The 26,729-nt window shown below is 45.0% G+C and overlaps 2 protein-coding genes across 3 annotated transcripts in view; both read left to right on the forward strand.

The window, feature by feature from the left end:
* Positions 1-59: 59 nt before the first annotated feature.
* CLK4 (CDC like kinase 4) lies at positions 60-12,255 on the forward strand. Of its 2 annotated transcripts, XM_082324285.1 has the most exons (14): positions 60-190; positions 2,240-2,299; positions 2,947-3,104; positions 4,170-4,395; positions 5,609-5,699; positions 6,096-6,162; positions 7,611-7,727; positions 7,837-8,003; positions 8,101-8,195; positions 9,271-9,400; positions 9,729-9,811; positions 10,316-10,395; positions 11,740-11,827; positions 11,912-12,251. In XM_082324285.1, the coding sequence occupies exons 2-14, from the start codon at positions 2,246-2,248 to the stop codon at positions 12,047-12,049; spliced, it is 1,494 nt and encodes a 497-aa protein (XP_082180411.1). In that variant the 5' UTR covers positions 60-190; positions 2,240-2,245; the 3' UTR covers positions 12,050-12,251. The 2 variants fall into 2 exon arrangements, with proteins under 2 accessions (XP_082180411.1, XP_082180412.1); XM_082324286.1 differs by lacking the exons at positions 4,170-4,395; positions 5,609-5,699 and having other exon boundaries at positions 11,912-12,255.
* A 1,032-nt stretch (positions 12,256-13,287) lies between these two features.
* The window catches only part of LOC309596218 (uncharacterized protein), a gene marked incomplete at its 5' end in the record, with an annotated part of 197,286 nt that continues 183,844 nt past the window's right edge, over positions 13,288-26,729 (forward strand). The window contains 5 exon segments of the mRNA XM_082324060.1: positions 13,288-13,294; positions 15,861-16,146; positions 16,148-16,219; positions 16,221-16,506; positions 20,607-20,676. Of these exon segments, the coding sequence (XP_082180186.1) occupies positions 13,288-13,294; positions 15,861-16,146; positions 16,148-16,219; positions 16,221-16,506; positions 20,607-20,676 (721 nt within the window).

Consider the following 26,729-nt stretch of genomic DNA (forward strand, 5'->3'; position numbering starts at 1 on the left):
TCCGCTAGGGGGCGGCCGTTGGCCCGTGCCCGCCCGTTTTGCCGTGCGTCTGACGTCACGCCGCACAGAAGCCGCGAGAGGGGGAGAGAGGGCGCAGGGGAGGAAGCAGTTTCTCTGCGCTCGGCCGCGGCCGCCATTTTGTTTGCGTGCGCAGGGCGGACACGGGGCTCGCTCGCCTTTTTTTTCGGCTGTAAGTGGTGGAGGCGGCCTTCCTCCTCGGGCTCTTCTTTCCTTTTTCCTCTCTCCCTTACGTTTCCAGGGGGCAGAAGCAGTGGGGAAGCGGAGGGGACGCAGAGGGTCGGTGAGGGGGGCTGCTCGCGTCGCCTCCGCGGCCCGCGGAGCAGGATGAGGGTAGAGCCCTGCGTGAGGGGTTGATTGAGGAGGTGTTAGGGTGGGAGGAGGGATCCTGGGTTCAGGGTGTCCCCCCCGCCCCGGTCAGGGTTTCCTGTGGCGGAGAGGGCCTCTGCGGCGGGGCGTGTGGGGGCTGGGGCGGCAGAGCTGGGGCCTCGTGTGGGGTGGGTACTTTCGGGTGGGGGCCTCGCAGCTCGGCTGTTCTGCCCGGCCTGCACGCAGGTGTCTGGCGCCTGCCCAGATGGTAATGGAGACGAACCCCCGCCCGGCTCCAGAGGCTTCCCGAGGGAAGACCGGCGTGGACGTGGACTTCGTGGCCGTGGGTTGGGGTAGTGGGCGTCTTCTGTAGGGTCTGCTCCTGCGTGTCTACCCCAGACGCTCAGATCGGCCTGGCCCGGCAGACTTTGGTCATCTCAAAGGAATAAGCCTTTGACCTCTTCCAGTCCGTACAGCCTGCCAAGTTTTCGAGGAGAGACATTTAGAAATTGCTGTGTAGGCAGCTTAGGGCAGCACCTTTGCGGCCTTCCTGAGGCGCTTTATGTGTGGATCTTTTACAAAAGGTCCCTGGCTCCTGTTCGAGAAACCTTATGGCAAAATGTGGGATTGAAAGTGGCCTGGGATATGGATTAGGACCACATGCTATAGGAACGCATATGTTCGTGTCAGCTGTCAGTATTACATAAGTGAAGTGCTTCGGTGCATAAATTTAGAGGGAGTGCATAATGGTCAAAAAATCTTAAGGTGGCTCCTACGGTAAAATGGATTGTGGCCACTCTGGGCCTTGCACAGACCGATTCTAACAATTTCCTCCTCATTTGCATTTACTTGGCTGCTTTAGGGACAGAATTTGCAACTTCCGTCTTAATTCCAGTAATTCTACGTGCACTTGAGTGTAGTTAAGCAGCAGTTAGGCTTCAACTAAACCTTTTCTCCAATTTTCTGTGTCAAATGTCTGTCCTTCCACCCCCAAGCCCCCCTCTGCAGGACACTTTAATGGTGATTTTGTTTAGATATTTGTCCGCTATAGAGCCTTAGTGTAGCCTGCCTTCTGCCAAATGGGGAAGAAAAAAAAAAAAAAGGCAATCATAAGTAAAATCCTCGATTTACCTATAACTGGGGGGGGGGGGGGGAATTCTTCACCTCAAAAGCAGAATAACCGAAACCTGAATGTGTTTCATAACTTGAGTTATTTAGAGTGAAAATAGAGGAAATGACTTTGGACCTGGGCAAGAAGAGAAGAAATTCACTCATGTAAATGAAACACTGATTAGTTTTAATTTTGTCTTGATCCTTCACGTGTTTTTGTTTGTCATTTGATACATTAGTATTTTTATTTCTTATTAATGTATCATAAGTGAATAAGATTTTTGCGAGACCTAGATCATGACTGACTCAAAGGGTGTACCAGTCACTTACTTTTGCACAGTTTGTCACTCTGGTTGCATTGTATTTATATTTCAAAAACAGATTTCTGTAAAAAACATTGGTGCAGGTATCTGCTGTGTTTTTTTTAACTACTTGCCTGTCACAAATATTACGAAAGTATCAGAAACCCTCTTTTTCAGACCAGGCCTGCCATTTACATGTTCTAAAAGTTTCCTTCTTAACACCTCCAGTTGGTATGGAGGCAACCAATGTTCTGCATAAATTCACAGAATTGTGGGGTTTTTTTAGTGCTATCTTTGTTTCTAAACTACTTTTCTTGCTGTTATTGCTTACTATGGACACTTTTTCTTGTCCTATGTTAGTTCATTCTTCAGAATATACTGAAATAGATATGTAAGCTTATTCCTATTTTCAAAAACTGCCAAAGAAGAGTAAACAAGTAATTGTTGGTTTTGTTACACTCTTAATTCTACAGCTGTGCTTTACTTTCTTTTTTTTTCAGTTGTGCATGTACCTGTTTGAACACAGAATTCCTGCGTATAACATCCAGCAACGGAAGCTGGTGGGTTTTGTCTTTGGCGAATCAGTTGAATTGTAAAGCACCCGCATACTTGCATGCTAATAGGGTTCAAAAATCGTGGCTTGGCTCATAGTACTACAGAGTTATGTGTTAATCTATCAGAGTTCACTGTGATTGTTGCTGAAACTTTACAAAGTGTCTGTTTAACAGTGGTCTGTAAATTGATTTGTGAGAGAAGTTTTTAAACTTATTGTACATACTTGACTTTCGTGTAGTAACTTATGTACAATATAGTATGAAGAGCTAAATCCAGGTTTTGTTGGGAGAGGATGTTTGAAGACTAAGGTCTCTCTCCAACCAAAGACTCTTACGGAAGTGATTCTATTTAGTCACTTGAGAGTTTATTTAAAACAGGCTTTAATGACATGTTTGAACCTCTTGAGTGAAGATGAGTTGGCCTATTTAATCTTGATTTGTGTTTCGTAACAGTGTCACAGTGTTAGGATGAGACAGCTATGTCTACTCGCCAAACCAAAATAATATGTGGGGGAAGCTGAGGAAAAAGAAGTATTTGAGGAAATGGTTCTTTCTAGTTCTGTCAAACTACAGTAGTTGACTTGCATCTACAAATACCAGTGTAATGCTTTTGTCTTTTATGTGGTTTTGTTGATTTGTTTTTTTTTTTTCAGTGGCAGATGCGGCACTCAAAGCAATCTCATTGTCCTGAATGGGATGACAGAAAGAGCTGGGATCAAAGAAAGCACAGTAGCAGCCGTAAACGCAGGAAAAGGTCCCACAGCAGTGGACAAGAAAGCAAGCACTATAAACCAAATCACATTTCAGAAAGGTATAAGACTCTGAATTGAGTAGTGCTAATGTTTCTTATCATGTCTAAAATAAATACGTTTTCAGGATAAGAGTTTTTGAGTGCCCAAAGTTGGCAGTTCCTTAAGGTTTGGCTCACTTAAGACAAGCTTAAGAGGTAGTTGGTTTTGTTAACACAGTACCTGAACCATTAAATAGAAATTCTTTAATAAAAACAAGTAAATGCTACTAGTTTGTTTCACTGTTGTCAGTTAAGTACTGGTATTGAATATATTCAATATTAAATTTCAAGTGAAAAGTATGCCTTTTCATTTACTTAATGTGAACAAAAGGAAAAGGTTTGTTTAATCATTTAATACAATGGTAAGTATGAGTTTCTCTTCCTAATTTGGAGGTGGTTTGCTTTTTCTTCCATGCTACTTTTCACTGGAAGGATGTGTTTTTCTGTTTTTTTCCTTGAAAAGAAGATTCCATGGAATTCTTTTAAGAGCTCATACTCATGCCTATAAAATGCTGGAAGGGGTAGCTGTGCAGCAACGTGGGGGCTCTTTGCCTCAGCAGCTTTCTTAAAGGTCTGTTTTTTTATGTGCAGAAGATCCTTGATCCAGATATTCTCTGAGGTTTTTAATGTTTAATGCAGAGCACTAAGAACAATTCTACTCTTCCCAGTCTCCAGGTTTTCTTTTTGTTTTTTAACACTTTGAGCTTTGGAAGCGTAGAAGGGGATTATTGCTGTATCAAGAGTGATTTATCCTGTGACTTTGGAGATTGTAATTGAGTTGCTCAGTATATTTTAGGAAGTGTTTCTCCTTTTTGAGTCTGAGTTTCTTATTTACTGTGCAAAGTGTGGACGGATTATATATTGTTCATGTGGATGGCTGCTATGTATTCAAGACTGACAATGTTGTTAGATTCCTAATAAAGTAACATCAAAAGCTCCACTATTTTTTGGGGAGGGAGTCAATTAGAAAACATTCTTGGTGTAAAGACAGATACTATGTAACTCTGTAACTCAGCTCAAGTCACTTATCTTGTTGGAACCTCAAGTTTTTGAAGTGGAGAACATTCACTTAAAATATATTTTCAGTCATTATTTGGACGATAGAGCCATAAATGAAAGAGACCATCATGACCGGAGATATGTTGAGGAATACAGAAATGACTTCTGTGAAGTATATGACCACAGGCATTATCACAGAGACTATGAAAAGAGTCACCATCATCACTATAGCAAATCCTCTGGTCGGAGCAGGAAAAGTAGTCATAAAAGGAAGCATAAGAGACATCATTGCTCCAGTCACCAATCACATTCGGTATGAGTAATTTTTAACTTTATTATTAATGAATTAGTGGTAATAGACTTCTTAAGTGAGTGCTAGAACTTCAATTCCTGGTCACAGTACTTTTAAGAAATATATTATTTTAAAAGGATTTGTAGTTGAGTCCATTTATGAGCATATGAATATGTTCCTAGTTGAGGCTTTTGGATCAGAGTGTTGGGTGGGGGGTGGGATTATTGTCAGTGCTAGTTATACACTGGGACCGTAGGTGGCCGATAGTTAAGATCACTGGGATTAATCTGAAAAATGTTATCTCAAAATTGAAGACGAGTAACTATCCTATTTCAAAGCACAGTTATCACTTTTTAGTTTTACAGCATAGTGAACTATGTTCTTTCAGGTAGACTGTGAGATGCCATCCATCCTATTACTAAAAGTAATTGAAGTGACATGCCTTTTTAATGTAAGCTTAATTGGAACTATGAAACATGCATGTCTGGCAAATTGATAAGAACAAGCTCTACAGTTCTACACCTTATTCCAGAAAACTTCAATAAGCCACATGCCTGGCTAATGGCAGCTAATGTCTTACTGAGGATGGGAAAAGTTTGCTGCTTGCCTTCTTTGAAGGCATGCTCTCTGAATTTCTCATTATTGGCATGATGCCCACTGATACATCTTCAGCTCCAGGTGTTTTATGTCACATTTCTGCAATAGAAACAGCAAGTTGTATTAGATTATACAATGCAAGGAAAGGACTTCAGAGTAATTTTTCTTCTCTCGCTAAACATGAGGGAAGTAAAATTACTTGGTAATTTTTTATGTTTAGATTAAATAAAGTGTATGTTTTTAAAATAGAAACATTTCACCTGACTGTAAGCTTAGATATGTAAATAAATACTGGTTTTTGTTATTTGCTAGCAAAGTATTAGAAATAGTGATGTTGCATTCTTAATCTGTCTTCAGTTAAGCCACTGTTTGAGAGACAAAATTGTGTTGTTTTTTCTGTTGCTTTATCACTTTAAGTATTTATCTGAAAATCTGTTCCTTGCCATGTTTTTCTTCTGTAACATAAACTGTGCCCTGTGAATTTCTGGGGACTGAATTTGAAATTGCTCCTGCCAACTGTTCGTGGCCTGGTGTGTAACTGAATGCCTGAATATCTCCCCGCTGAATGAATTGCGTATTCTGCCCTGAATTCACTCTGATATATTGATTGGCTGGACGATCTTGGTGCCGTTTCCAGAAGAGTCACCGAAGGAAAAGATCCAGGAGTGTAGAGGATGATGAGGAGGGTCACCTGATCTGTGAAAGTGGAGACGTTCTAAGAGCAAGATGTATAGAACATTTTTCAACACTTTTTAAAAACTTTTCAGCAAAAAATCTGTTTAGAATAGTATGTCAGAGGAGGGGGGCTAAAGAAATCTTCATTGCTCTTTTTGTTCTGTTTTTTTTGTGCTTTTTTGTTTTTTTGCATATCTTCTTTTCTGTAGAGTTTAAATACTGTGTTCAAAAAGTTCCAATTAGTAAATGAACTTGAATCTTGAGATTAGAACAAGAGATAGTTTTTTGGCTAACTGTTTTCATGACACCTGTCCAATAAAATAATGCATTCAGATGCTGAGATTTAAAGTAATTATGCTTTTGTAATGGCACATTTTTAAATCTACATTAATAATATTCATTCTTGTTTAAGTAGTTTTATAATTCTAACTTGTGTTTGTTCTTTTTAGATGAAATTGTTGCAACTTTAGGAGAAGGAGCTTTTGGAAAAGTAGTGGAGTGCATAGATCATGATATGTAAGTGTTGGTTATCTTTATAAGCAGATCTCATGACAGAAGACACTCTTTAGCTCAGAAATTAAAGCACAGGGACGTTTTCTTTAAAAGAAAGTCGTAGTTCAAATATAGTGTTGCAGTATTAAGAAAGAAATTATACTGGTTTTGAGAGGTACCTTGTAGGCTTATTTCTAGTTTAAAATTTTTAAGGATTTTCAGGTGATACCACATCTGTCCCCAGTTGTTTTTAAGGTTCTTCAGTCATCTCTTCCAGTAATATAAATGTTTTTTCTTTCTTCTATTGCTCTCTGAAAGGCCCTTGGATGGTATTGACTTTATACAAGGTGGCATATAGAGAAATACTTTGTTTCTCCTTTTGAGAATCTGTCTTTAGCAATAAACTTCCTTAACCACATTTGTCTTGGGAAATATCTGCCTAGAGAGGGTTTCTTTCAAAATAAACTTTTTTATAACTATACTTTTTTTTTCTCTATACAAGCTGTGTAACCACATGGTGCAAACTACTAATTACTAAATAGATGTCATCTGCCTGTTTTAAAGAGGGAAAACTATGTTTTGCTTCATTACGTTTTTCTGTTAATTCTACAAGTGCTGTTGCCATAACTAGAGAATGTTGAGGGTATGTAAAGAGTACAGAATTGATTTGGGAGACTTGACTTTTAGCAGATGATGCAATGAGATGCTGAGAACGTAGTTTCAGTTCTTAGTGAAAGCAATTGCTTGGAGTTGGTTGAGCTGTAAATTTAATAATCAGAATTATCCTTTGAAGTTTTTCTGAACGCACAGTGCTCCAGTATCCAGTCCTTTTTTGATGGAATGGTTACTTCCGTGTGATGGCATGTTTGGTGGAGCAGAAGAAAATTATTTTATTTCCACTACTTCTGTATGTGCTGGGAGTTTTAAACAGTTAGTAAAACTCAGATTATTTTAACCATATGTTTTGTATCTGTAGTTCTGTGACATGATTCTAGTTTTTTTTTCCTCTGCCTTTGGTTTTGTTTGTTCTGTCATTTCACAAGTTAAGTCTGTTCAGGAGCTTGAGATCATGTTGCGAAGGCAGACGGTATTCTTAAGTCATTAGAATCTAAATAGCTCTACAGAGATAATTAAAAGTTGCCTGAGTGAATGGGATAGAATGAGCTATGTGTATCTGTGTTCCATTTAAGTAATAGCCTTACAGTTTGAATGTTACACTGAGTGCAGGTCAGTTTTCACTAGTACAAAATACTCAGAATCTAAACTTCAGAAGTTATTCAATTCCCCTGATTCCATAGGGGCCCTGGAAGAGAGCCAGAACAAGGCTTATGTCAGATTCCCCTAATCGAACTCATAATTCTCATATGACCTTTAATCTTCCTGTGTTTCTTTTATTAAAATCGAGCTGCTTTGGAGTTGTAGGTGTTTAACAATAATTGATGCAGTTTGTGATGCTTTACTTTCTTTTAAAGGAGAGGAATGCATGTGGCAGTTAAAATTGTGAAAAATGTTGGTAGATACCGGGAAGCAGCCCGTTCAGAAATACAGGTGTTGGAACACTTAAACACCATGGATCCAAGCAGCACTTTGTAAGTATAAAATCAGAATAGTCAGCATACTAAGGATTTGCGGAACATAATTATTCAATAAATTGAGTTTTCATTTGTTTATGTTTTTTGTTTGTTTGGTTTTTTTAAGCCGCTGTGTCCAGATGCTGGAATGGTTTGATCATCATGGCCATGTTTGCATTGTTTTTGAGCTACTGGGACTTAGTACTTACGACTTTATTAAGGAAAACAGCTTTCTGCCATTTCATATTAATGACATAAGAAATATGGCTTATCAAATTTGCCAGTCTATAAACTGTAAGTAAATCTCAGTACTCTTATCAAATATGTTCTTTTTTTTTCTTTAGGAAATTAATGTATTAATTATGGAATACTGTTCTTTTTTTCCGTGTAGTTTTACACCATAATAAGCTAACTCATACAGATTTAAAGCCTGAAAATATCTTGTTTGTGGAGTCTGATTACATAGTGAAGTACAATGCCAAAATGGTAAGTTTGTTCTTTGTTTCTCCCAACTTGAATTGGGCTACTTCTGTCTTCACCTGAACTTTTTTTTTTTTTTTTTTTTTTTTTTTTTTTTTAAGAAAAGTGTGTGTAGCAAGGTCAAGTGATAGAATTATGTTTCCTGGAAATTGTTTTTGTGCTCTGTGTGATCACTAGTTAAGTTCTTTGCTGTTTAATGAAGTTCTGGCATTCATAGGGAGCATTGTGTTAATAGGTTTGAACTTAGCCAGGGTTTTTTTTTTTTCCTTCGTATTTCTTAAGCCATTTGAATTCCTTTCTTTAAAGCATCCCTGTGGTTTGAGAGGAATGTCAGATCTTGCTTTCTATCTGATTACCCCGGAGTCTGAAGTGCTTGTCAGTTTTGCAGTCCTTGGCTTAATAGCTAAGATGAATTTTCTGTTTGCCATCAACGTGTGATGTTGATCATTGGGCGGTGTTATAATTGGCACGGGCCTTGAATAGGACTGCTCTTGACCAGTGTCTTCCTTTTAAATCTAAGAAAACACTAAGACACAGTGTTGGGGTAAGAACATGTCTGCACAAATCACTTCTAGCACTGGCAGAAATACAAGTTCCTTTTTATGTTGCTGCTCTTTTTTCAAAGTATAAAAACTTAGAGACAGAAAAGCAGTATGGGCTTCACTGCTTCTAGTTTACTTATGTATAAGGCTTGATTTTATTTTTTTGGTTTAGAGCTAAAATTACATAAATGAGTGTGTGCACCAACAGACAGAAAAAACAAAGACAAGAGATAACAACTAACTGAAGTTAACTTGAAGGTTAACAGAAGAGGAAAGGAGCTCTGTTACTGTGGGAAAGGTCTTTGCTCAGCTGTTCTGAGTATTCAGATTGAATCACTTTGTTACCAGCTCCTCTTTCTTGGAGCTTGAGCTGAATAGGAATTGATGTATTTGGAAGGAGTGTTTTGTTAGATAGGTTTAATTTTTAGTGTTTTATGTTAATTGGTATTTTGAAGATAAATAAAGATAACTTGATAAACGCCCTTTTGCCTAAGCACGCTTTTAAAAAATACTAACATAGCATTTTTACTTTCTTGCAGAAGCGAGATGAACGCACTTTAAAAAACACAGACATCAAAGTTGTTGATTTTGGAAGTGCAACTTTTGATGATGAGCATCACAGCACACTAGTGTCTACAAGACATTACAGAGCTCCTGAGGTTATTTTAGGTCAGTAAAGATTTTTAAACCTTCTGACAGTTAATTACAGTTCATTCAGATGTCTTCACTTCATAAACTGGAGTAGTTGCTCATGGTTCTAATAATTCAGTCATCTCTCACAGATGGTGATGTTAGAACTCTTTGACAGTAAACAGTAAAAGAAATACTCTAAAAGCAGAAGTTCCTTTCCCACTTTCTCCCACTGAGGTTTAGGGAGAGGTGTGGAGGGGGGGAAAATGGGGGTCAGTAAACGCGTGGAAACTGGGCATATGCTTTGTGGATTACAGGTTTTGAGAATATATTAAAAAGTAAAATGTAAACTTTGCCTGCTTTGCAGCACTGGGATGGTCGCAGCCTTGTGATGTTTGGAGTATTGGTTGTATTCTAATTGAGTATTACCTAGGATTTACAGTGTTTCAGGTACGTACGTAAAGTTAAATTGAACTTTTTTGTTACAGGTCAAAAGATTTTGATCTTTTAATGACAGGTACTTAGCCGTTACTGCAAAAGGCATAACCTTACAGGCTTTTTAAGTATTATAGAGATGAGATTGTAAAGACAGAATGCATATATGAAAATGCAATGTCTTGGATGCATCCTTCAGGCTATTTTAAGATCATCTCTTCTGGCTTTTTGGATGATGAAGCCTGTCTAGAGTCTGAAGATGCTGCAGACATTAGGAGTAAAGAAAACATACTCGTACAAAACTTGATTTATGAACTCTGTTGTTCAGGGGCCATCCTAACTGTGGAAAGTGCTGTATAATGAGCTGCATTGCATAATCTATTTTTAATAATTTAAGGTGATCATGTATAAAGACACTGTGACAGTACTCCAGCAGACATCTTGTTTGTAGATGAGTGTTGTTACCAAGTTGCTGAGAGTAGAAAAATGCAGTAAGTGCATTTATTGCTTTTTCCACAGACGCACGATAGTAAAGAACACTTGGCAATGATGGAAAGAATACTAGGGCCTCTGCCAGCTCACATGATCAAGAAATCCAGGTATGTTCGTTATAGAAGGAGTAAGTTGCCTAATATTTTCCTATTATAAGAGAAATCTTAATGTTTCCATTGTTAGCTGTGAGCTCCTGAAAATTAACAAAGAGACTTCCAGGCTTCTTGTTACCTACTAGTCTATTGCAAGAAATTATGTCAGATTTAGGTGAATTAAATAGTTGACAATAGTGCTCTTTTCTGGTTTTAGTCTGAGTAGCCAGCAACCAAAATGCCAGCCTCTTGAACAGTAACTTGAGTATGAATGTTCTTGAGTCTTTAAAGCTAAGTTTGGTATGGTCACCAGAGCAGTATTAGACACCCATTTTTCTATAAACCGTGAGAATAAAGAACCTGCTGTCATCAGAATATTTATAGTGAGAGGAAAAAGAGGGTCCTGTCTGGCTAATATGGCTGCCAGCCTCTTCCCCTGTCCCTTCACATCCCTCAGACACGTGCGTCAGTGATCTTTCTCCCTTCCTCAGAGATAACTACATGCAGCAGGAGTTTCCCACTTCCCTTGCAAGGAGAAGCAGCCAGCACAGGCTTCTCCCCTAACCCCTGTATGTCCAAAGTCCAGAGCACGTGAGATTTGATGGTCCGTTCTCTTTCTGAAATAAGTTATCCTGTTGCCAGCTAATCTAGATAATCCTGTAACTCATGTTATAGTAGAATTCCGATAATTCTGGGTTGGGTAATGTATTTTATTACAGTTGGGTAATGTAGTTTATTACAGTTGTCCAGCTGATTCATAATGCATTTTGAAAAATGAGAAAAAACTTAGCTGCAATTGGAATAGATTCAGGTAGTATTTAAAAAATAAAATGCTGCTTACATAGCAGTGTTAATGTGATGCTGAGGTGTGGATTTGTCAGAACTTAACTTGCACTGGTAGTCTCGTGTATTTGCAGTACGCTTTTTAAAGACGTTTGGGAATATCTGATTTTGTTAAATAGGTGCTAACCACTTAAACTCTGCAGATTTTATAAGAAATGTTTTTAAAAAGTTAATAGATTGACAAGCTGTCTTTTATTTGTTACTAGCAGATGAGGCCAAGTTGTTCTCTTGCAACACCTTAAAGCATTCATCTCTTTAAATGTCAGTAATGGAAAATATGTTTTCAGTGCTTCTTTGTTGATTGGAATACTGAAGGACATGTTTCCTAAATATTGTGGCAACGGTAATACAAAAGCAACAGGTCTCTGTGAATAAATATTAGCTAAAAGAGATGTTAGCTCCCAAATGCAGAGGGATACGCAGGAACGCTTTTATGGTGTTTGAAAACTTCTTAGAAAAGCATCTGCCCACGTTAGGCCCTGACACGATCTTAAAATTATTTTCCTCCTCATGCAGAAAGCATTATTTTCACCACGACCAATTGGACTGGGATGAACACAGTTCTGCCGGACGCTATGTTAGGAGACGCTGTAAGCCTTTAAAGGTAGGAGACAACATTTTTATTATTTTGTTAGATTTGCAGTTGTGAAGGATCTCTCTAAATTTTTTTTTTTCCCCCCCCGCCCAGGAATTCATGCATTGCCAAGACACAGATCATCAGAGTCTGTTCGACCTTGTTCGCAGGATGCTGGAATATGATCCAGCCAAAAGAATTACTCTTGATGAAGCCTTGCAGCATCCTTTTTTTGAACCATTAAATAAATAAATAAATTCAAAGATCTTCTATGCTTCTCCAAGGAGATTTCCTAGACTGTGTCAGTCAACAGAGATTGCATGAAACTTTTGTAAACTTTAAATTATTTTGTACAGTTAAGTCTGTAAATATTTACATATGTTTTGTATAACTGTTACGTTTACCTTGTTGAACAGTTGTAGTCTTATGGGTATCAAAGTGAAAAATAAAAGTAATTTTCATTTTTGAAAATTGTTTTCTCTTTGAAACTGTACCCCTCTCCTTTTGCTGGCGGGGCTAGCGAAGCATCTGACTTCAGGTGTGGAGTCTGCGGGCTAGCTGAACAAGTTTCGAAAATACTAAATGTTTTTAAGTAGCTTCCTTTTATTGGTCATAAAGAAAAGATTTGAAGGGCTAAGGCCACCTAGTCGTGCTGTATAATACTTTGTGATAGCCTTCTGGAACAGTGTCTGTTCTAAGGAGGTCTCTCTCTTGTGGGTCACCTTTTTCTCAGATTTTCTGTTAGACAGCATGCATCACTCTCTGCCTGGCTGATGAGTCTCTGGAAACTTGTCTGATGCTTTCAATGTTAAGTAGTTATAGGTAATTTTTTTGCTAAGGTCTGAAAAGTAACATTTCATATTTTCAATATTGTTTTGATTCATTGAAGGTCAGCTGTTCATGATAAAATTTGTAGAAGGATTTTACTGCCCTTGGAGAAAAACACAGAGAAATACTGCATGCCACAGAACTGTGGCGTAGTTAAGCCCTTCTCTTGCAATAGCAACAAGATCATTCTGAAGTTGTCAAATACATACTTCTGTGGAGCTTGATCTCTAATTACTGGTAAATTAAGTAACCTTGGCAACTGAGAAACACTGTTATCAAACTATAATACAGGGAGGAGGAGGACGGGTTCTCAGTTGCGACTCCTGAACTCGGGTGCTGAGTTGAGAATAAAAGGGTACTGCTTTCCAAGCCCCATTAAGGCGCTTTGGTAGTTTTTGCTCTTCCGTGTTTAAGTTGGTATTTTCTTGGTCTTGTTCGATGCTCTTTTAATCCGTTTGGCGCAGTATGGATTGCTGAGCAGGAGGAAGGGTGGCTTCCACGGTAGGGTTCGTTCAGGCTGTCTGTCAGGGTAGATGCACGTTTTCGCCATTTGTTTTGGTCCTGACTTTACCATGCAAGCCTTTCTTAAGGAGGGAAACAGTAAATTGTCTCAGCTCCACAGGGGCCTGACTGCAGGTTTTGTGCTTGCTGAGTAAGTCCTAATGCAGGGTAAGATTTTAAACTGGTGCCCTGTCCCTGATGTGGAGGAGGCTTAATTTGCAAGAGGCTCCAGACACGCGTATCTCTGACATGGTAGAGGGTAGCTGGGATGAGGCTTTGAAAGCTTATCCTGTGTAACCCCTGCCACCTCCTGTGCTTGATGGTACCTCACAGCAGACCCCCCCGTCCTGGGATGTTGATGTTGACATCATTGTTTCTCCTCTGCAGTTGGTGGCACCCAGGTGAGCGGGGTAGGAGCGAGGAGGGCGGGAGCGCCTGCCTTCCCTTGCTGCTTCCCACGGCACTGTCCATCCCACACCTTCGGCAGCAAAGCGAGGACTTGGCTGAGCCTCTCAGCTAAGCAATGCAAATCAAAGGCAGATGGGGGGGAAAAAAGTTTATATGCTACTATAACTATAAAACTGTAACTATAAAACGGTTCTACCAAAATTAGAAAGGGAAAGATTGTGCACTGCTGCCTCAGGAGTACCAGCCTTTGTTAATGTAGTTACTACACCACGTTGCACTTGCTAAAGGAGATACATGCTAGAAAAAAATGTGTTATAAAAACCTGTTCAAATTCGCTTTCCTTCTCCCAGTCAGCTTAAAAAAAATGCACTATCGCGATAAATACGGCATGTGCAGGGAGGTGGCCGGTAGTCTCGCAGGCCCTGCAGCAGGCGCAGCAGCGGTGTTTGCAGGGGCAGGCGCCCGCGGTCGCCCCGCTGCCTGGCAGCGCAGAGCTGTTAGCAGTTGAGCACCAGGCGCCGGGGCTCTGTCTTGGCGGGTCTGATCTCGCCCCCGCTCCGGGCTGCCCGCAGGGCTTTCCCTCGACTGGGGGAGAGATTTTTATGCATGCACACACACACCCCCGTTGTCTCGTTAATACACGGATATAATCGGGATAGTTTGTAACCCTTACATCTGTGGATCAAGCTAATGCTAACTGCCTGTAGCTGTTGGTAAATAAAAGATCCATTGGCGTCTTTCTCTGCATTTCAGATTCTCAGCTATAGTACCTTAAAAATATAGTCCGTGCATCTGTGAATGGTTCGGCCAGGCAGGCCGACAGTATGTGTTTCCATACCGGCTCAGTGACACGTTTTACTAAACATGGATGACAGGACAAAATAAAGCCGTCTTTTAAGTGACCGGGGCAGGCTTTGTCTCTGATGCGCGAGCAGCGTGTGAGATCCAGAACTTCAGAAGATGAGCCGGGCAGGGGAAGAGTTAGGCTGGGGGTTAACCTTCGGAGGAGAGGGGTTAGGAGTTTTGGGGCAGAGGCCTTAGCAGCTGCAGTCGGGATCAGCCCTTGTTACAGTTTTGGGGTCTCTCTGTTGCAAGGAGGGCTCAGGTGCTGTGGACGCATTTCAGGACAAGATGCTTTGCGCCCTGGAAGCTCCCCCAGAGTGATGGTACTGGGCACGTGCAACCGATAGAGCTCATAAGTAAAGCCTTAGCGGGCTCGTAGAAAGGAGAGGGGGAGGAGAAGGTGAGGAAGAGATTGCTCACAAAAAAATGGCATTTTCTTTTTTGTATCTTCAGGCATGTGAAGAAGAGCAGGAAACAGTTGTAACAAGCGACAGAGATTTGCCTGGCTGATTTGGAAATAGTGGCTACAAAAAAGCGGTGTGCACGTACAACATGGCAGTCTAGCTGTGTGCACGCACGTGTTCTAGTAACGCAGCTACCAGGTCCTGACACCACTCCTGGTAGGATTTTCTAACTCTGTCCTAGGTTTCACCCATCTATCCTAGGAGCAAGGCTTAGAATCATAGAATCGTTTAGGTTGTAAAAGACCCTTAAGATCATCAGGTCCAACCGTTAACCCAGCACTGCCAAGCCCACCACTAAACCATGTCCCCAAGCACCTCATCTACACGGCTTTTAAATACCCCCAGGGATGGGGACCCCACCACTGCCCTGGGCAGCCTGTGCCAGGGCCTGACAGCCCTTTTGGTGAAGAAGTTTTTCCTAATATCCAACCTAAACCTGCCCTGACGCAGCTTGAGGCTGTTTCCTTGCTCCTAGAAGGGCAAGGTCTGTGGCCAGGAGGCAGAGCACATTCGGACTTGTAGAGTACGTGCTCACAGTCTTAGACAGGCATTAAGTTACCTGAGGATGTTTTATAGATGCAATCTGTAACAGAGGAAAAAGGCAAGGATGTTTGGCACAGTCTGGGGGTACTTAGCGCTTCTATACGAGCATAGTTCCTGTCATTCAAAGGCTCCCTAGAGCCGACGGGGCACTTCACCCTGGTAAGGTCAGGACGGTACGGTGCCCGGCGGAAGGCCGCTGGGCTTCGCAGATCCGGTCTCTTCCCCAGCACAGCCCGCGGCCGGCGCAGGGGCCGCAGCGCAGACAGGACCAACGCCCAGCGGTCCGCCCTTGGGGGCCGCGCTCCTGAGGAGCGGCGAGGCCGTTTCCCAGCGCGCTGCCCCCGCAGCCCGGGCGCCGGCGGGTGCCCGCTGTCCGGCGGGGGGAGCCCGCCCCGGCCCCGCTGGGGGGCGCCCGCTCCGCGCCCGCGGCCGCCCCCGCTGCGCGCTGCCCTGCGCGGCTGCTGCGCGCCTCGGAGGCTGGAGCGGGGCCGCCCCCGCCGCTCCCCGCACCGGCTCTCGCCGTGCCCCGCCGGCCCGGCCCCGCGGGGCCGCCCGCCGGGACCCCGGCGGGGCGCGGGCGGGCGGGGAGAGGGGGGAGCGGTCCCGGCGGGGGGCCGGGCAGCGGGGGTGGGATCTGCTCCGCGTAATCCCCCATGGGGGGGCGACGGGCCGCGCTCGGAGCATCCCCCCTTCCCCAGCGCGGGGGAGGCGGCGGGGGAGCCGCCACCCCCCGCTTCCTCCGTTTAAGACCCGGGCTGGCGGGGCGAGCGGAGGAGAGCGGCCGCTCCGCAGCTGCCGGCCCCACTCCCGCGGCGGGGCGCGCAGCGCGCAGGGCGGGCGCTGGATGCGGGGGGGGGCGGGCGGCAGCCGAGCGGGTCCCCGCGCAGCGGCGCGGAGCGCGGCGCGATGAGCGCGGGCAGCGGCGCCGGCGCCGCGGCGGGCACCGCCACCTCCGCCCTCTGCCTGCTCCTCTCGCTCACCGCCGTGGCCGTCTGCCTGCTGCTGGGCGCCAAGACGGCGGAGCTGCAGGGCCGGCTGGCCGCCCTGGAGGAGCGGGGCGCCGCCGGCCCCGGGCCGCTGCTGGACGCGCTGCAGCCCCGCCTGGAGCAGCTCTTCCGCGAGGTGAGTGGCGGCGCGGCCGCGCAGCGCCCGGGGCGGGCGCGCAGGAGCGGGCGCAGCGGGCGGCGGGGCGAGAAGCCTGGGGAGGGCGCCTCGGCCCCGCTCGGGCGCGGGGAGCCCGGGGCTCGCTCCCCGTGTCGCCGGCTGCCCGTCCCCTTCGGAAAGAATTCCTCCCGTTTACCGAACTTTTTCCCGTTTCGTTGCCGTTTCCATTGATCAGACCGCAGGGCGAGGCGTGGCAAAGCCTGGCCCTTCTGATTTAGGAGAGGAAATGCCCCAGGTGGAAGGCAAGCAGTGCAACCTTTGAGAACATGCGGCTTTTTCCCTCGGTCTGTTCACTGGCAAAGGTAACCCGAGCGCTTACATACTATTTATCTTTGGACGTAATGGACTATAATTTCCTTGTTAGAAATTTATGAACATGATCCCTGTTATCTGGACTGTCCATCGCAGGGTATCATGTGGTCCCGCAGTGCTGAACTGATTTATGGCAGGTAGAGACTAGCAACTAGTTACTTCACTTCTAGTCCCAGGGTTTTCTGAAATTATTCAATAAAGATTTCAGTGCTGAAAGATTTCTCCTAAATGGAGAATAATTATCCACACTGATGCCCTTCTCTGTAACTAAACCAAATCTCTGGGAGAGGTTACGCTTGATCCCAGGGTTATGTTTTTCCCCAGACTCCGGTGTTTAGGTTTAGGGCTTTTTACAGACAAGGGGGGACGGGGAGGGCTCCCATCGCTCATGGGAAACGCCTGAAGATCTCACAGTCGGTTTGCTGGATTTGTGTGAGCAGTAGTTCATGAACTGCAGCAAGATTGAACACAGCATACCGGGCTGCCGCAGGACACTCCCGAGTGATCGATTCTGACATCTGGGGAAGGTTTTACACTGGGATTTTATTAATGGCCTGACTGGGGTGCAAAACCCAGTGCAGCATTAAAATCATTACAGCCACGAAGCCTCAGCCGTGCAAAAATGTATTTGTATGCCGTGCCGCCCAGCTGCGAGCGGCTCTGGGGAGCGGAGCTGGTTCAAGGGCGCGCGGGGCGGGATGCGAGGGGGACGGAGGCTGCGCTGGGGGGGCAACTCCGCCCGCTGCCCCTAACCGTTGGAGTTACGGCGAGGGTATTGCTGGCACCGCCGCAGCGCGTCCATTCTCCTGGAAACTTGGTTGCATTGATGTGCCTTGATAAAAGGGAAATGTTAAAAAATATTTTTGTGAAAACCCTGAATACCAGAACAGAGGGGTGCCTGCGAGGCGTAATCACAAAGTCCAGTTAACGTCTTTTCTCCAGGCAGGAATTAGCCTGCCAGTCGTGGCAGTGGTTCTATTGCAATTACTCCAATAAATGTGTTTAGCAATGGGAATGGTTTCTGTGGCACTGCCTAAGATCATGTGCAACCTCTTGCTGAGATTTAGTTAAGTGAGGAAAGCTTGTTTTGTACTGGGAACGCTCAGATGGAGATTGTACAGGGAAAATAAAGCAAAACCACATAATTGGGTTTCTAATGCAAGAGTGAGCTTGTTGAAACATTTAGTACGACCAAACTTTTGTCAATACTGAAAGCAAATTTTGAAACGAGTAACAGATTCAAGGAATGCATATTTGTGATTGTGCTATCTATTAATAGGTTTTTTTAAATGAACGTATTCGTTTATGGTAAAGTTTCAGAAAGCATCTGTTTCTTGACCAAACTCGTCTCCCTTCCATAAGACCGCTCGCTCGTCGGGCAACTTCTGTCCTTTCTGTGCTTGAGAGTTTCTGGAGAGCGAGAGAATATTTCCATCATCATGAACATCAACTGATGCCTGGGGTCAGTTTTTTTGTTAAATTCTGTGTTGGTCCTCCTTTGAAGTTTACCACAATATTTCAGAAATGAAACCAAAGCTCCATACGCTCTCTGTGCATGACCCGGCATACTTTGTTCTCTGTCGCTACCCAAAAAGCATTACTCCATATACCAATCTAGGGGTTTGCTGGCGTAATTTATGGCAGAGCTGCATATAAAGAGCAGCAAATACAATACCAACATGCTGGCTCTGTTCCTTTTAGTGTTGTTTAAATGTTTGGCAAGTAAAAGAGGATAGGAAATAATAAAGGAAGGGTGAGTGTGTGGTTAAGGCAATGAAAGCTGATTTGGACAACTAGGATTTAGTGACAGGCATCCGTCTAACTTTGGAGAAATTGCTGATTTTTAATGTGGCGGGACCTTGCCCTTCCCTTGGCTGTTCCGTTCGCAGGACGTGCTGCGGGGTCCGGCTGTGATGCCCTCCGCAACGTTTCCGACAGCGCGGTCTGCGCACGGCAGCATCTCCACTTGCTCTACGTCAAAACCCCCAATTCGAAGCCCGCAGTTTTCATACTGAAGGGAAAATGTTAACGGGAGGATTATAAAAGCATCCAGTTGTTGTAAACAAAGCTGGACCCTTTTGTTCACAAAGGATTTATTGTCCGTGGCAGGCAGAGAGTGTCCAGATTAATCAGTTTCATGACAAGAACAATTCAATGGGAGAAGACTCACTCCGGGATTCGGGACTGGAGCAGATCTCCTCTGCTGTTCCCAGTGATGCCTGCTGAACTGAAAGGATGGAAGAGCTTATTTTCGTTTCCTCAAGCATCTTCATCATCCAAATTACTTTAAAATAAACATAAAAATTGAGTTACTCTAGTATTTAGACTGCAAGTGGCTGTCAGAAAAGTCTCTTTAGATACTTTCTTGTCACTTTTTCTCAAGGAAAGCCTATGTGCTGCCGAAGGCTGCTGTCTTGTTCTGCTATTTACACTTCCCTTAGGACAACTTCTCTGTCAGGTGCTATGAAACCGTGTTGATGCTTTCAGGACCTCTTAGCGTCACATCCGAGCAGCTAGAAAGGAATGCATAGGATTTCAACACTACTTAATCCCCAGAATAAAAGGAAAAGAACCTAATTCGCAGGTAGCCTAATTCCTGAATAGTCCACAGTTTTCAAATATTTGACCATAGATTGGGTCATCAGCTGTGTAAAATTCAAGTCTGAACACCCTGAATTCAATAGGTACTTTGAATTTTCTCTCTTTGAAATGTGGAGACTCCAGTTACCAGATTATCGGTTTCTCTCTTGGTAAATACTTCAGGTGAGACAGGGCACTCCTGGAGGACTGAGAGCAATGATTGCAGGTGAAGATGAGTTGTTCCCACCCTTGCTGGGCTGCCCCAGCCACGAAGCGCTATGCCTGAGCTAATATAACTTACCTGTCATCAGGGCTTATTAACTTGGGCTTGGCAGTGTCCTAAATGCAGGCATGAACATTTTGGTTGGCTTAGAGAGCAGGCAGAGTGTGCTCACATCTGCCTGCAATATGCCACGTAGACATTGCTTTAGTTTTGTGAATTTTCACATGTTCTAGTAGTCCCACTGATGAGTTTTTCACTTTGGAGATGGAAACACTGAGCTTTTGGTGGACCCGGGGGTGGGTGAGCACCCTGGTCTTGCTGGCAGTGCCCACCCCACTGTCCTTCATCTCCTCCTCCCTCTCCTAAAGAACCTGTAATACTCCACATAGCGTGAATTTTAAGTACAAAATCAGCCGAACACGGTCACATCTGTTGTGCAAATATCACCCTGCCACGTAACCTCCAGGGTGTTTGGAAGCAGCTTCGTGGTCGGTTGCAGCGGGGCTTTCCCCGGGGCGTTTGCCTCGCTGTCAGGGCCGGCCGTGGCGCAGCAGAGGGGCTCCCCCCCCACCCCCCCCAGCACTGTTCCTGCCACCGAACACGCCGAGACGATGCTGACACCTGAACATGGGACTTGTAATAGCTGCTCGGGATTAATCCAGCCCACGGTGCCTGGCACGAGTGACTTTTGGGATGTGCAGAAGGAGCCTTTGCCTGCCGCGTGCGAGGGTTGTAGACTGGCCACTTGCTAAGAAACATTTAATATTTTGTGTGCTACTATGGCACGAGATATTATCCAAAGAGGTTGAACACAACAGGGTGAAACGATTACCTCTCACTGGAAGGGAGCGTGCTGGATGGTTTGGCGTTGGCATGCACACACAGTCCACATTTAGATATAATATATTCTCTAAATGGCTATTTCTGTTCCTCCTCCAAACAGAAACTGGGTGAAGGACTAGCAAAGCTGCGGACGGCGAGAGAGGCTCCGTCAGACTGCACGTGCCCCCCAGGTAGGTGCAAACGTACCGGCACGGCGAACGCCAGCCTGCCCGGGAGCCGCCTGCTCGCTGGACCGACACCGTTGAGCTCCTCCTCTCCTATTTTATATATTCCTCCGTATCAAGGAAAATGCGCTAGAAAGTTTTTTTTTTTGAAGCCAAAGCACTCTTTTGTGCTTGAGACTGTTAACTTCTTCCATTGCCTTGCTTTGGCCTGTTTACAGATAAAGGAGTTTGAGGTTTGGACAAAAGCGACGTTTGGCTATAAGAATAAAAGAGCAAATAGCTTTACTCGGTTGTGAGCCCTGGGTGTTGGGCCAAAACAATTTAGAAGTAGTAACAAAATCACTGGGGCTTAATGCAAGTGTGATAATTAAAAGCTGCAGCCTCTCTGCCTTTTAGGAGGGTAGCGACTTCTGCAGCGCTGCCTTGCTGTATGAAAGCTGTCGCTGATTGTTTAAATTTCCTCCCAGAGTTTAATGAACTTCTTAAACTGTCAAAACTTCCTGTTCTGCTGTGGAAGTGCATGCTCCTTGGAAACAATAAACAGCTTAGATTAGTTTGTAAAGGAATCTCATTTATAGAAATGCTCCGTGAAGTGCTCTGCTGTCATACTGAACAGCATGAACGGCTTTGGGCTGAGGCACTTCAAGCTTTTTTCTCTTTTTCTTCCTCTCTTTTTCGCCTCTCCCCTCTCTCCCCTCTCTCCCCTCTCTCCCCTCTCTCCCCTCTCTCCCCTTCTTTTCTTTTCTTTTCTTCTTCTCTTTTCTCTTTTCTTTTTTCACAGAAGTAGCAAAAGATGCGTGAAAGATGTGCAGTGCTTTGATGGGGGAGAATGCATAGGCGTGTTACAAAGCCTTGCAAGCAGCAGATAATTCAATTTGGTTTTAAAGAAAAAAAGCAAACCTTGAATGCTACATATAGACGCATAATAGGCAAATGGGCAGTCTCAGATTTTCCTGACATCCTGGAGATGAGTCCTACCAGAACAGGCAGATTAGTCCATACTCACAGGACAAAAAAAGATGGACTTTTTCTTCATAAGATAATGTGTAATAATCTCGGAAATATTTCAGTAACGATGCTTTTAAATGTGGCGCTGCAGTTGTACTTGCTGGTTTTCTAGTGGAAGGCTCCTATGGGTGTCCTGTCTGCTTCACTGCCTTATAACCCAACCCGGCTGAGACACAAATCGTGCTTATTTGCAGCTTTTCGGACACCGGTGGTCAAATTAGTTTCCTCCCTCCTGATGCGCAGACCCAACCAAGTCTGTCAGCCTCCCGGGGCTCTGCGGGCTGCATCTTGCCCCTGTCTGTGCAACGGGCACTACTGGTGCGCTTAAGTGGTCAAGAGGCTTTTCCTTTGCTCTGCAGAAAGCAATTGGGATTGCAGAGGCTCCTTTGTGGCCAGGAAAGTCCCAATTCTGTTCTGGGTCACTGGGTTTGCCAGTTGCTGTGTTTGAGAGATGGGAGGAGGAGAGAAGGGGGAAGGTTTTCCCACGTGCTGCTGAAATACTCGTCACAGTCATTAGTAACAAATGTCAAAGTAATTTGTCAGCGGAAGGAAGGAGAAGTTCTTTCCTGGTGGGTAGGAAATGTCGTGGCATCAGTGGCTGCACCTGGCTACCACCTTTCGGGAGCTGAGCACTGTGCTAAGGTGAGGATGCTCTGCTGAGCTGTCATGAAGCCTTTCAGCTATTTTTGAGCAAATCAAAGGAAACTTGACATGTGTTTCTTTTTTTTCCTCTTTCTCCTGAAGAAGGCTGAATTGCCTTCTGGTCTGTAGTTCAAGAGCTTGGTCTGGAAACATCCCAAGAGCTTGTGGCCCTTGCTGACATTTGCTGCAGAGCTGTGCCAGGTTGCAAACTAACAGCTAAGCCTCAATTTGCCTCTGGGCACCAAAAAAGGAGCCCCTGGGGAACAGAAAATCCCCTTCATGGAGGGAACAGGGAGATGGGGAGATCCTGCCAGCCCTGCCCACAGGCAGGAGGAGGTGGGGAGCATGGCCAGCATTGGCAGTCCTGGCTGCAGCCCCGCTCCTGCTTCCCAGGGGCAGCTGGAAGCTGGTGGGTATCCTGAACGCCTGGGCTGCAGGGCTTTCCTCCTCCAGTAAACCCCACTAAGCGTAAGAAGACTTATTTCTTATCATGGGATTTAAAGCCAGCCCATTGAAGAGCTGTGATGGTGGTGGTGCTGTCTGCATCGTCGTGCTGGTGTGGTCCCTCCCTCGGCGTCCCTTTGGGAAGAGGGGGACTCGCTCCCCACAGACCCATGAGCAGCGGTAGGAGCAAACTGTGTGCTCAGAGCTTGCCCTGCGAGCTGGGCTTGTTTTAAACAAGACCTGTTTTCCCTTGAAGCGAGTCAGTTTGGGGTTCTGTTGGGGTTTGGAGGGTGGGGTGGTGGTTTTTGATCACTTTGATAAAAACAACTTGCTATGCATTAGAAGCAGTTAGGGGCAAGATGACTATGATCCATTTAAAAGTTAAATAAGGCTCAAGTTATTTTGACTACAGTGAAGCCCTAAATTAGTGCTTGTAAAAAAAAACAACCCAGCCAAACAAAACAACCCCCCCTTACCTCCTCAAAAAAATCCCAACCCCTCCAGGCCCCCCTCCCCCAACCCCCCCCATTCTGTGCTTTGCGTTGTGCAGTAAGTCTGCTGCCGGGCTGCCGGGCTGCCGGGCTGCAGGGCGCACCTGGGGCCTGGCCGCGCAGCAGCCTCACCTCTGGGTGGGACGCGCGGGGCTTTCGGGGGCAGGCAGGGCTGCGGGGCCGGTGGCCAGCAGAGGGGGCCCGGCCGTTTCGCCAGGGCCACGAATGCATCCCAATCGTCAAGAAAAATGATAATAATAGGTTTTTTAAAAGCTTAAATATTACTACCCTGGCTCTGACGCTGGGGATGCTGCAAAAAGGTGCCTCTGCAGTTGCTCTCAGCATCTGTGTGCTGCTCTGAGTTGAGTTGTTTTGCTTTATTTATTCAACCAAAGCCATGAGGGGGGCATGATGGCAACAACTTTGTGTCGCTTTGGCTCCTTTGTGGTTTGGGCGTTTCAGTGGCTGAGGGAGAGGAGAGCATCCTTGGGGGCGTGGGGCAGCTGGGCCAGGTGCGGGTCAGGCTCCGAAACGCCTCGACCGGGCGGGCTGGTGACCCCACTCTGGGGAGGAGCGCAGCCCGTCGGCCCCCCCAGCTATTGGGAACGGGGCTGCAGGGGTTTCATGCCACTGGCACCGGACAGGCCCAGGACAGGCTGTCCCCATATGTTGGCTCACTGCAAAACAGCAGCTCAATATTTTTATTATCGTCATCCCCGGAGCCAGGCCTGTAATATTTTGCAGAGAGGCCCCTCGTCGCCTCTTTCTCTGGTGGGATCCTCACACAGCCTTTGCTGCAAGACAAAATCCAGCAGGTGCAGGGCCACTTGTTTTTATGGCATTTAGGACAGCCTCCAGCTGATGAGCACTTGGAGGTAGGTTGAAAGCAAGACTAAAACTTCATGCTTGCAGTTTGCAGTTGCGTGGCCTCTGACTGCCTTTTTTTTTTTTTTTAAGGAGTCTTTTTTATTTTTCCTCCTTGTATTTTTAAGCACCGTGCTTTGAAACCTGAGGTGCAAAAGCCTCTTGTTAAATTCAGTAGTTGCCATGCCAAAAGTCTTCAGGGTCTGTGAGAAGGTCCCTTAAGAGCTCAAGGTGCTGGATGTACCGTGCTAGACCCTGAGAGCAAGCATCTCCTCTTAAATCCAGTAAAAAAAAAGACTTAAAACAAGCCCCAGTCTGTGGAAAACACCCTGCCCAGCAGCTAGTCCTTGCTGTGTTGCAGACTGAGGGTGTGAAAATCTCCGGCTCTTTTGGCTGCTCTTGCACTGCATTATTTCAGCGTATGCATTGTGTTTCCATGTGCCTTTTTATTTAACACTACCTCCACAGGCCTTGCGCTCCAGAGCCTTAACTCCGAATTTCCTGGCTGCTGGATGATGCATATCCCTGTCTTCATCTTGAATTCACGCTGAGACGGTGTCATATGCTTTTGAATGTATGTATATATTACAAAACAGTGTTAAATGTTCAGTGTAGTAATCCAATGTTCCAGTTAATATGTGACAAGTATTTCCCAATAATGGCTTGGCAGCGGGAAGAGCGGAGTGGTACTCCAGCCTGCAGGATGGCGGATTGCTCCATTTCTCCGCAATTCAAACCATGTGTACTTGGGGAAGCCGATCATTTAAAATCCTCCCTACCTCTGCAGACTCAGCAACTCCAGAGGCTCTCTTGCTGTGCTTATTATTATTTATATATTTTCTATTATTATTATTTTTACTTTTTTAATTTTTACCCTAACTTTATACACAAGGATCAGCTTTCTCTGGCTTGCTGTGGAAGTTTGGTGCAGTACGTTTTGTGGTTCCCAGCAACTTGCAATGTCTGCCTAATTTTTACTGGTGTAAATGTTGTCTTCAAGTGTCACTCGCTATCTGCCTTCTCCTTGCCTTGTCTCCCCAGGTAATTAGCACAACAGAATTTCCCTAATTGCTGAAGATCAAGGAGCAGAGGGCTGTAGTTGCTTTGTAGTCCTGACAAACGGCAGATGTTTTCCAGCAGGCCAAATGGGATGCACTGAGCTCTCTTAACGCCAGCTCTTTGTTTCGCACTCTCGCGTGATAGCAGCTCTCTATTATTGCTCTCTTTTTACATCTTCAGTATCTGGGTCGGTAGTTCTGCATTTCTGAGTCATGAGTCCTTCAGGATTGTTAAATAGATATGGAAAAATATCGAATGAAAGCAAGTATTTATTTTTTAAATTAGTGGTGATCTCTACTTTTCTGAGTTGCTTTGCATCTACTGAGCTTAAGTGTCTGAAGTATTCCTTACTGTCACATCAAGAGAAGCTTTTCTGTCTACTGAAACCATTAAAACTCAGTATTTTTCTGTAATTTTTATGATTTAGAGTGAGACAAAGAGCTTTACAACATCTTCAAGTTTTAAAATGTTTCCTAAATCCTCCTTGCTGCGGTTTCTGTGAGAACCCTGTCCCTTCCCATACCCTGCCAGTCACTTTGCTTCAGCAGGGTTTACGTTCTCGGTCTGACTTTGCCTGCAGGATGCCAGGACATTAGAATTACAGTATTAATATAAACAGGATTTTTTTGCACTAAACTCACAAATGCAATCACAATTCTCTCCTGCACAGAAAAACCTGTGCCAGGATTTTAAAAAATGAGCCAGAAGCGAAGCCTTAAAGCGCATAAATAACAAAGAACAACTGGCTGGGAAGGACTTTTGACAAATGGTGCCATTTAAATGCAGGCACTTACTTTCTGTTTAACGTGTTTTCAAATCTTACCATTTCAAAAATACAATGCGATCGCAGATCTTAGCAGCTTTTGGAAAAATGCTCTTTGAGCATAGAAATTACTGCTGGCTACCTTCCACCAGCTCCTTCCTGGCGACCGTTCCCCAGTCCCTTTTGGATATTTGTGGAAGGCCCCAAGGACATCTGGAGCCGTGTCTGCATGCCACATGTGCGGGAGCCGCCAGCTGCCTTCTCCCGGGAGCTACCTGGGATGGGCACGGATACCCTCCATCTTCTTACAGAAGGTCCTGGAAAGCAGCCGCTGCAGAGTGGTGGGCCCCCATCTCATCCTTGGGAAGCTTAAAGCTCTGCTTAGAGCGTTGTTTCTTGGCTTCAGGACTTTCCACTGATGGAAACCTATGGGTCGGCAGTTGTTTTCTTGAGTGGTTACAATAGATGGAAATAAATGGAGGAGAAGGAGTCTTGCTTAGTTTGGCATCTCCTCCCAGCTGTACGACTCATGCATGTGTTGTGCGCTGCAGGGTGCCAGCCACCAAGGGAGAAGGAGCCCAAAGTCCCTCTTGAAAGGAGAGGAATGATTTTCTCATGGCTCTGGGGGTTGCTGTGTGTCCAGAGAGGGCTGCTGGCACGGCGGCAGCAGCCAGGTATGTCATGGCAGTGTCGGGGGACTTCTGCTCACGCTGGCTTGCGTTTCTCTATTGCAAAGCCACTTTTGGCACTGCTCTGCACCCCTCTTGAGGAGCTCGAGGTGGTGGAGG

This window comes from Platalea leucorodia, assembly GCF_965183815.1.
Source record: "Platalea leucorodia genome assembly, chromosome: 11".
NCBI lineage: Eukaryota > Metazoa > Chordata > Aves > Pelecaniformes > Threskiornithidae > Platalea > Platalea leucorodia.